The sequence below is a fragment of the Apteryx rowi genome, unplaced genomic scaffold (genome assembly GCF_003343035.1).
Source record: "Apteryx rowi isolate R43461 unplaced genomic scaffold, aptRow1 scaffold_413, whole genome shotgun sequence".
NCBI lineage: Eukaryota > Metazoa > Chordata > Aves > Apterygiformes > Apterygidae > Apteryx > Apteryx rowi.
In genome coordinates, this window is record NW_020450645.1 from 837,656 (window position 1) to 848,622 (window position 10,967).

General features: G+C 40.3%; 1 protein-coding gene across 1 annotated transcript; it reads right to left on the reverse strand.

Moving 5' to 3' along the window:
* Positions 1-4,512: 4,512 nt before the first annotated feature.
* LOC112970941 (cell surface glycoprotein CD200 receptor 1-A-like) lies at positions 4,513-10,961 on the reverse strand. Its single transcript, XM_026075898.1, has 4 exons — positions 10,912-10,961; positions 10,000-10,093; positions 9,247-9,298; positions 4,513-7,923 (listed from the first exon to the last, which is right to left on the reverse strand). Exons 1-4 carry the CDS (start codon positions 10,943-10,945, stop codon positions 7,822-7,824), a joined length of 282 nt encoding a protein of 93 aa, XP_025931683.1. The 5' UTR covers positions 10,946-10,961; the 3' UTR covers positions 4,513-7,821.
* Positions 10,962-10,967: the final 6 nt, after the last annotated feature.

Here is a 10,967-nt window from a genome sequence, read left to right on the forward strand (position 1 = left end):
TAGGTCAGTATCATTACACCATTTTACATAAGGGAAAAACAAGGCTTCTGGAGGTGAAAAAATTTGCCTGTGGTTACTCAGAGGTATGGCCAGCTTTTTCAAAGAGGATTAGAGGGTGCTTTTTTATTTTTATTTATTTATTTATTTATTTTTTACTATTGCAGCCGGTCTTTTCTGATTTTTGTATTAGCACAATGTGTTACTTGGTAATTGTGTGTAAATCACCAAATCCCTCTCTCCCTTTATTTGCTTGTCTATTTAAAATATAGATTATATTTACCTAATTCAGAAGGGATTAGTATGTTAAATATGTATGTAATGGTAAAGTGCTCTAAGATCTTTGGCTAGGAAGTGTTAGTGGCAGGCAAAGCAATATTACTCTTTTGCTATGGTATTGTGGCCTATTCCTTAAACACTAATAATAAGCCCAGAGAGCCAGGCATGCCTACTTACACCTTCTGTATGGATCAACTAGGTGCAGAGAGCTATTTGAGAGAAATCCACTCTTATTACCTCCCATTGTTATCTGCTGTAGCACTGGCAGCTCCTATATTTGCAGCATACTGCTGCTTTGCACCCCCCCACACACACCAGGCACAGCTTGTAGCTGAATAGCTCTCTTGGGATGCAGGTCCTGGAGCAGGAAAGGGGCAGCAGCACTACATTGCAGTCAGTGATATATACTCCTAAAAGGCATGTGCCTATCATGGTTTGCATATAAGCCACCAGGTCTTGCATGAGCAAGTATGCCGAGGAGCATGATGGGCCAACAGCTCCATGCCCAGTCATGTTTGCTATGTGGTTGGATGTACGGCTTTTCGTACCATACAGCCTAGTGTGCCTGTCTTCAGACCCTTGTAATGTGTCTGTAATGTGACTTGACACAGGAGCCTTACTTTGGCAGTGTTCAATATTTTCATCAGCGTTTCAGTATTGAGAGGCCTGAGAGTTTGCAGAGAAGTGAAGAGAAAGAAGAAAAGCAGAGATGAGTGGGTTGAACTGAGGATGGGAGGTGGTTACTTGGGAGACATGTGAAGGGCTTAAGATGTGTGACTGTAATGGGATATAAACTTTTAAAAAGTAATTGATCCATGGTTGTTGCAGCGAGAGAACCATGAAGATGCAGGGGAAGGGGCAAAGGGTTGGTGGAAGAAATGCACCTACAAGTGTATATGCTTATGTTTTCCTATGATCAGAAGTTCTTGGCCGTGTTTCATAGGATTTTTTCAAAAAGAGAAACCATGCATAGCAGGGCAGGAATCCCTTGGGCCTGTATTTAAAAAGCAGGGCCAGTATCAACTCTCTGTAGTTTACCAGTCCCTCACCACCTTAATCTCTCTTGGAAACTGAAAGTGTGGCTGCTGCATACTTTCCCTGTCATGTGATCTCTTACCATTTCCCCTTCCTCTCCCAAAATGGGAAGATGGAGATTTAGCTTGATAGCAACTCACACGTGATGCCAGTGGATCCTGTAGAAGGCTCCCATTTCTTCATGTACTGTGAATGTTTGGGGTTAAAAGTGAGTTGTATACGAGGGAGAAGAGCAGGAAATTTGGACAAGGCTGATCTCAGATACAAGCAGAACAGACCTGTTTATTTTGGCTGTGCCAGGGACTATAAGGACCAATTGTCTGAGTAGAGTAACCACTAGAGCAGATAATCTTTGCTTCACATGTGCATGGCGTTCTGCTCTGCTGCTATCCTTGGTGAGGCCAGTGGGTTTTGAAAGGGAGGGGATGGCTTTTACTGAAGGCAGGACCAGGACCTCTCCTGAAGTTCCTACTGCAGATCTGTGCTCTTGGCCCTACAAACAACAGGACTAGCTATCCCAGATCTTCCTGTTCCTTGCTGTCTCTCTGCTGGGATCCCACACCAACCTACTTCCCTTTCCTGCAACAGCAGCCCAGGAGGTTTGGGAACAGGGGGTCTTGCAGGAGGCAATTAGCTGCTCTGTGAACCCCAGATAGTAGACTAATTTGGATTCCTATACTAAAGAGGAGAAGAAGGAGCTTTCCAATTGACAAGGTGGAGTGCCAGACAGCGGAGAGGAACTCCTGTCCTTACCTGCCGTCCTTTGAATTCTTATTAATTACTCCCTTATCTTCTCCCCAAGCTGCTTTTTACCCTGCTGCCCCAGAGCTCCCACATTTTTTCCCCATTCTCCTTACCATTGCACAGCTTCTGTGTATACCATGAAGATATCTCCAGCCGTCTCTGAATGAAGTCTTTGGTGCTTATTGTATTATTTTTGTTGATTTCCCTTAGTATTGATTTATATGCCACTACTGCTCAACAGTGTCATGCACAGGGGAATGTGTTTTTTTTGAGAAATCCCTGTACAAATGAAGGCCCACACATTAAAAAAAGAGTTATTATAATACCAAATCCAACAGGAAAGTATGTGGAGAACTAATGCTTCCCATATGGCAAAGTTTTTCTTAGTGTGAGGTGAAACTGTCATCTAGCGGTCATAATAGGTCTTAACTTATATTCATGAATAACCATTTTCATCTGGATATAGCTAGAATGTTTCTTATTCTCAGGATATATCAACTGAAATTACCAAAAGAAAAAAATCAGAGCCTTTGAGGTGATGGGAAAAACCCAAGAATCTTTGATCGAGAAGAAACGAATTTATAACTTTGTACAGCAAGACTGTGAACTCCCTCTTCCCTGTCTCTCCCACAGTTTTCCACAGGGACATACCAGCATCAGCCTTACTGAACTGCTGTGGGAGGCTGAAGATCAAGATAACTGAAGCTAAAATAGGTCATCAAAAGAACTTACCTCGCTAGATACTCAGATACAATCATTTTTACAGATGAGCTTCAATTTTATATCCCCCCTTAAGAATAATAGCAATACTGCACTCTAACTCATCCTAGAAGGTCAAGCTTTGTTGCAGCAGCAGCACAATGCCAGTGGTTTCAGTTGGGCAAGCACAGGTTATAAGGGAAAAGAGCCTTCATTCTAGGGGGCATAGGGCTGCCGCTGTTCACTGACTTTGATAAGCTGTAGTAAACCTGCTAGTAAATATGAGGAAATTACATATACCTCAGATGGGCACAGCCTCAGACCCCTAGATCTGGGAGTTCAGCTGTCTTTCTTTAAAAGCTACCCTGCAGCAAGGATATTCGTACTGTCACAAGAAAGTTGCCTACATGTATCTCCTCACAATGGGCTTTTAATATATTGATGTTTTACAGCTGACTGATCACCTAGACAACTAACACTAGACAACAATGACTGCAGTTAAGAGAGTAAATATGTAAAAAGCATGGCTGGTACACAATGTAATAAGAATACATTCTTACAAGGAGGAAAACTTTTAGAGCAAAGTGCAGTGGTATGAGTTTGACAACTCAGACTGGAATATTGCTGTTTAACATTAGCACCAGTAGCCAGTATCTGTGAAATGATCCAGCTTCCAAACAGAATTCATGGTGGACAGAAGCAAGTGTGAATTTCCTTTTTGTATGGAGAAATTTATGTGTAGTAATCAGTGAGGAAGCTTTTATGCAAGCAAGATCTCTCCTGGAGCAAACTGGATAATATAAGGCATAATATTTACTTAGCAAACTTCACATCTTGCTCAGTTTTCAGATTCCGTGTTTTTGTATTTTCACAGTGTGTTGAAGTCCCAGTTGTGGATTAAGATCCCTTTATACAAAGTGCTTGCCAGCTCAGACCCTAAAGATGGCATCTGCCTTGTAATGCCTGCAGTTTTAAGTACATGTCAAGGGGCAGTGCTGACAGAGGCAGATGATGGGCACCATAAGGGAATGACAAGATAGTATGGCCTGTGGAATGAGCAGTAATTTCAGTATACCAACAGCCTAAACAATGTCATTTTTATTAAACAGGTGTCACCACAAAAGTTTAACAAAGACACCGATGAAAAATAGTGAGGAACCTTCCTGGGTGTTTATGTGGTTTCCTAACAAAGGACTGCCTCATCTGAGATGTAAATGAGAAAAAGCACAAGAGTAATTATTTTAAAACAAGAGTAATTATTTTAAAACTTAACATGTGGCCAAAGGTAGCTGGCATCGTTGGTCTATCAGAAAGAGATGCTTTCTCAATAGTGAATGCAAGGGAGAACAGGTTAAGCCATGAAAGCCTTTCTTAAATATATTCAGTAGTGAAAATTCTTTGCTTGGTACTTCCTGTGAATTGATCGTGGTCTGACGGCATAGCTTGTTTCTGTGAAAATGTATTTTGGAGCTTTCTTTCTGGTTATGACTAAATTCATTGCATTCACTTCTCTACCAGTTAAATATGACTCTTAGAGTCAGTTCTTACTCTACTTATGAAAGTTTTGGAATTTTTTAACTTGTTTCCAATAAATATTTTCTGAAAGTTATTTCTTTGACATTCCCTCACCAATACACTTATTCTCTAGATTTGTATAATGAAGTCACTGCTGTATCTAGAGGGAGGTGGCTATGTCAATGTCCCTGTGAAAGTTACCCAGCTCTAATGTCAAAACTTAAATTTCTGTTGCCAGCATAATGAAAATAGAAGATGCTGAAGTCATTTTAATTCATAACTGGAAGTAAGCTGAGCAGAATACAAAGCAGTCACACACAGAACCAGGATAGCAGGTTTACAAAGTAAACCGTAAGTAGTAAGCTACAAATATGACCAAGTGATTCTGGCAGGAGAGTGTATTTGTCAGTCCTGAAACTCGTTGGGATCCAGAAATGGGGTAATATATGAAACAGCACTGTTAATAGATTCTATTTGTAGGAAAGCTCTGTGAAGTAGGTAAGTGATGATACGAGGACCTTGTGCTAAAAGTTGTATTTTAACAACGTTTAACGTTGCAGTAACAGGTTGTGAAGGACTGTGCTGTTCTGTTCTGTTCCCATGAAATAATTCCTGATTGGAGAGACCCCATAAGTGGTGCATGCACACAAGCTGTGTTCAGTCTCAGGACTTGCAGGACATCCATTTTGCAGTACTGCCAGTGCCATCTTAAAGCATAGGCCCTGAATCTGAAGGAGGCCTGCTGCACCTCAGTGAGCAGCTGTTCTGTGAATGTGCAACAACACAGAATATGTTGACTTGCTGGGCATGTGAGCTCAGTGTCTGGGGCTCTCTGTAGTCATAAAATAATCATGATTGTTAGCTGCCTGATTAGGGCAGGAATGGAAGCTGTAAACTGTCAAGAAACTGAACTGCATGTGTAAAGATAAAATAGAGCAGCAAAGGTGGGAGATACAAATTAAGCAAGAGTAAATGTTGCAGCAAGAGATAGCATTGACAAATGTGGTCAAAACCAAAAGATTTGTTTATGGGAGCAGTTGAGAAACTGCTGCCTTTCTTCCTGTGACTCTGCAACATGCTGGGGAGTTTAGTGAGCAGGCTTGCCTGACCACTAAGAAACAGTGAACGCAGCACTTTTGTGGGGAGGATGGCTGCTGCACAGTAGCAGCATGTTGCAGAGAGATGTAGCAGCAAGTACTCTGATGGAGAAAGAGGAGTGCAGAGAAGGAGCCTCTGCTCCAGACCTTCTCTGCTGTTAGGAACAAAGAGCATTTGTGCATGTGTGTGTACATAAGACTTAACTGGTACACATTTATCACAGTCACAAAGTATGGACAAATGACCTACAACTTACTGCAGAGGATCTGGCTAAATCCTTGGCTATGCAAATCACTTAGGCACAGAAACAGTGGCCTTCCTGTCTACATAAAAGAGCAGGAGTAGTTGCTGTGCTGGCTTCCACACCATTCTAGCCACGTGGCTGCTTTGGGCTCCAGGTCAAAAGACACGCAAGCCACCATCAACAGCCTGCATGATTCCTTGCCTCAGGGTGCCTGATGGCAGGCCTAACTGTGGAACAAAGTAGAGGACAAAGGAAATAAGGAACCAGTTAGCAACTTATCAAAGTCCAGGTCTGGATCATACATGATCATACAAGTATAATAGGCTTGTGAAGGACCATAAAACACTGCAATCAGCATGTGCTATATTTCTATAAATTTGTTATATTACATATAAACTGGCAAGGATCTACCTTCAAGAGCTGCCATCTCATATGATAAACCAATTTACACAGAAAAGAATCTAATAAGAGATTAAGCTCTCTGGTTTTAGAGTGAGAGGAAAGGTCATTGGATTGTATTATGGCTATTTTAAGTGGGTAATTTCAGGGGATCGTGACTGAATTGGCTAGCTCTATCCCTTGGTAAGTCACTGGAAGACTGAGGTTCCTTTAAAACTTTCTGTCTGTCATTGACTGATATTCAGTGCTTTAAAGATAGTTTTCAGCTTTGTTCTCTTCTGTTCCAAAATGACATAAAGATATAGAGAAGAGTAATACTTGCATGCAGAGACCACCTAGTCAGAAGTGGCTATTTCATAGTTGATAGCGTGAGATACATAACTATTTGTATTGGTTTAGTTGAGTAATACATTTAAGAACTGCAATAAATTTAAAAGTATGTTTTCCAAGCACTGGATCATGGCCCTCAGGGGCTATCTCAAAAGAGAGCTGGAGGAATGTGTGGCAAAGACATTTCTACTGTCTAAAGGAAAAATCCAGTTATTGTGGTCCTACCATCAGATCAAGTATTCTGTCAGTCTTTTAAAATACTGAAGCAAAAGGTAGTAAGAAGAGATTTACAAATGTATCTCTACTCTTACTGGAGAGCCAGTTCACGCTTTAGCTAGTAAGTAATCAACCCAAAAGTTTAAGAGCCTTTAGTATATTGAGGACAATTTCATTCATTTGACTTACTCCCAAAAGACATTTTGGGAAGGTGAGAAGAAGTCACCTTAACAGGAGATACATTGAGATATATAAGGTATTTTGTATACAACAAAGTGAACTTGCAAGTGTATTTAGAAGACTATATTAAGAGTCAAGAAAAGATCTGGACATATGAATGAAAATATCTTCAGTTGCAGTAGTTAAAATAAATATAACTAGAACTAGCATGCATTTTATCCCTTTTGTACATTATTGCACAGTTATAGAGGATATATTTGAACTTGTTTCTTTTCATGAAATATTTGGTGTTAGTTTCTGTTAGAAATAGCTTACTGGATTTGATTAATATAATTCTTATACGGTATACTAATGCCAATACTCCAAAACAGAAAGTAATAACCCTCCTTGGAGAATCTTAAGAAAAAGTAATCATAAGAATAATGTGAAATATGGAATGAAGACTTTTAGTGGAAATACTGAATATGAACCTAAGAGCTTAATTCAACATGCCAGTGAAGTCTCTTTTCTAGTGGATGACCTTCTAAATTCATCACTTGTTTCCATTTTCAAAACCAGGGGATTAAAAGTCTTCCCTATTGATAACGTCTGCCAGTTGAGCTATTCTGTGATGATTAATAATCAGAACCATTATGTTAGTAACTTATAAATTAGAACAAAGTGGGTGTTGGTTGGAGGGTGTTTCATTTTAGCTCAGACTTATCACTCCTCCTGACTCCCAAATATGTGCAATATAGTGTCAAGTGCATCAAAGTAATGCCTAGAAGTGACTGACAAAACTAGGATTCCTGAGGTAAAAATGCCAAAGGGAAGACTGGTCACAGGAGCTTTTCCAGCAAAAACTATGGCATGAGGTCAGTCAGATTTTCCCAGCACCGCTTTAAGTGGTGCAAAACAGGGAAAAAAAAAAAAAAAGAACTATACAGACTCATCAGCAAGCACAGGTATTTGAAGAGATCTGGTGGTCTGTCGCCCCAAAATCTGAAGAAATCCTCTGAGAAGATTCTTCCTATGGCCAGTCTTTTATAGAATGTCTCTCCTCCTTTCCAGTGTTGTTGAATCACTCATGTGACTGGTAATACTCCTCATGGAAGATTCTGCTCCACTGTCAGATCAGACACTGAATTGTAAATTACATTTTCTTTCTGCACATAAGTAGTATAAGGTTCCACCTCCATGGTGTCATCCTAGCAAAACCAAACAAAAAAACTGTGAGTGCAATGAGTATTTTAGTTTGGCAAGACTCTGCAAACCTTTCATCTGAACTACACAGTGTAACTGGGAAATAATGCTCCTATGTTTATTCCTCTTGCATTCAAGAAAAATCCTGTATTGCTTTTTCTGCTGACAAACCTGTATTGCTGTTTTTGCCAAAGACTTGATGAGTAAAACTGAGGTATTAATTCACATGCTTCATTTTCCTCTTTTCCCTCCTCCCCTTCTCCCTCACTTATTTTGGCCTGCAAAATTTTGGATTAGGATATCATTCTCTAGAAAGATCAAATAACATGCTAGGGTTCTGACCGTAATTGATTCCTCCATCAGACTGTAATCTCAATCTACAGTCATACTAATGAAAGTTTTGCAACGTGCCAGCAAGAACCAATCATTTTACATTAGTGCAACAGCATCTGTCAGCAACAATTGGGAGGCAGGACAGCAGAAGAGGAGGGGCAAGAATAGCTAGAACTGACTAAGCTATTTCAAAAATTGAAACTGAAGCACCTTTTTAACCCGGTGACAGAATTTCAGCCTAGTGTCTACTGTAGATACACAGATATTGACAGTATAGATGTCTCACAAGGTAATTGTCTCACAACTTCCTTGCAAGGAATTGGCATTATTTATAGCTGGTAGCAGAGAACAGAGACACAGAGCTGATGAGTGAATTGCTCAGCCACATAGGAGGCCTGTAATAGCTTAGGGAATTCAAGAATGTCCCCTAACTTGCAGCTCGGCATCCCTGACATTGCTTTATAAAATGTTTTGACTTGAGTACAATTGACTCTTTGATTGTGGATTGATCATACAAGAGAGAAAGTGGCCTTTAAAAGCTTACACATTATCATTCTGGACATAATAGATGTATGTGGTTTAAGTCTTTGTTTACTTTTTGTGTGATCCTTTCATTCACTTATAGCTTTCTTAGTATTCCCCTACCCATGATATTGCCACTCTCCCCAAGGATCACTTGTATGGCAATTGTGGTCAGTGTATCAGACATGAGCAGGGAGATGTGGTGGGACTTGCTCCTTACAAAGATAAACAATGGCAGTTGCTGAGTCTTTCCTCTTGGAATATGTATCTAATGTTTGCTCCAGTTCTAAACTATGGTGATGATAGTCTCTGTTTTCTCCTGAGATATTGCTAAGGACAAACATATAAGACAAAGTAGCAGCTGCAGGAAGCAGAGAGTAAAAATCTAATGGTTTGCCTTTACTGACCATGTTTTCAGGGCTACTAGAAGATGCCTGATTTGGGGATGGTCTAAGCTGTATCACTCTCCTTACCTGTAAGGAATGTGTAGGAGCAGTCTCAGAAGGTTTGCTTTTGTGGCACAGTCTGTGAAAAAGAAAACAAACGTTATAACAAATTCCTTCCTCAATACTAGATTGGGCTAGAGGGGCTTTTGACCTTCTCTGATCACAAGGTCATGAACTATTTCTCTTTTTTGTCATCAAGAATAAAGCTAAAAAGTATTCCTGTGTCTTTCTCTCCTTGACTTTTGATCCTGAAATTCTGGCACCCTGACTTTGTTGAGAGGTCTCTTCTGATGTTCCTTGGAGCTTAAGCACAAATTAGAAGCAGAAGACTAAAATCAAAGTCCTCTGGAAGGAAAATCTTCCCTCAGTGAAACTGTATTGAACTAATTCTTCTCCTCTGAAGAAGGAGGATGGGAAGAAAAGCAGTTTTGGAATAGGGGCCGGAGAGAACACAGTGTCTGAAGAACAGCTTTACTCTGCTAGTTTCCTGTCAGAATGAAGAGCTCCCCTTCAGTGTTGGAGGCAATGCAGTGAGGACCCCCTGCCAGCCCTTGCCCATCTACATTTTTCTCAGTCAGATGCATTATTCAGTGATAATAGGTGCAATACACAGTGACTGCAGTGTAAAGTAGAAATATTTGATCTAGTTAATTCAGTTACTCATAGCAGCACAGAGTGACCGAATCAGATGATTTCAAGACACATGATATGGTAACAATCACTACTTTAAGATTTCTTGCAGCCCTAGGCAAGCTTTCCTTAGCACTCTGTCATACATACCTGTCACCATGGTGCTTAAAATAGTAAATGAGAATGATGAAGATGACAATGCTCAGGAAACCAGGAATGATGGTGATATATGGAGTAAAGTTCTCTAAACAGAGAGAGTTAGTCTCAGTTATGTCTTTTCACTGATCAGTTTCTTTATTCTGTCTGTATGAGATTAAAGCTGCTTTAGCACATAAGTTTTCAGCCTGCCTGTAAAATAAATACAATCCCCTTTGGCAGGAAGGAAAGTAATGAAACTTGTCTGAGAAACACAAATGGAGTCTGTGTCAGAGACAAAAAGCAGAGCTCCAAAATCCTACAGTGGACACTCATATCTGTTATCCTTTGGGCCATATTCTAGCTCCTGTCAAGGACTCAGCATATCTCAGTATTGCAACTCGTGTAGTTCTCCAAAGCAAAAAGAAAAAAAGGTAAAAAACAGAAACCAAATGTCACACAATCAGTTATCATACATTCACAACTCAGGCTGAAGTCATTTATTTGTTTCTGTTGGCCAAACAAGACTTGTTTCTCCTTCTCTCTCTTCCCACAGTCAGAGGAGGAGACCTTGCTTTTGCATCTCAACAAATTTTGTTGATGTTCGGCTTCCAGCTGCTTAGTTTAACAGTAAAAGCATGACTGCTGCTACGCAGCTTCCAACAGCTTTCCTATTGCCAAAAGAATACTATCAGACTTACCTACAGAGATATTTCTTAGGGAAGAAGCCATTTGGAAATAGCGTCTGGAACACTAACAAGCTGGTGATGATTCTGGGCAAAGACAGCTGGGGATGGTGTTCTTGTTTATATAGGACTTCATTGAAGGTTTCTATAGCTTTTATAAATTTCCCCCCTTAGAAGAAACAAGAGTCTGAACAGAGGGCTACTGGGATTTTGAATGCAGAATGCATAGAGGGAAGCTTACTTGAGAGGCAGGCTATGGTCTGGTTGTGGTTCATAGCTGCGTGGGACACAAGGCAG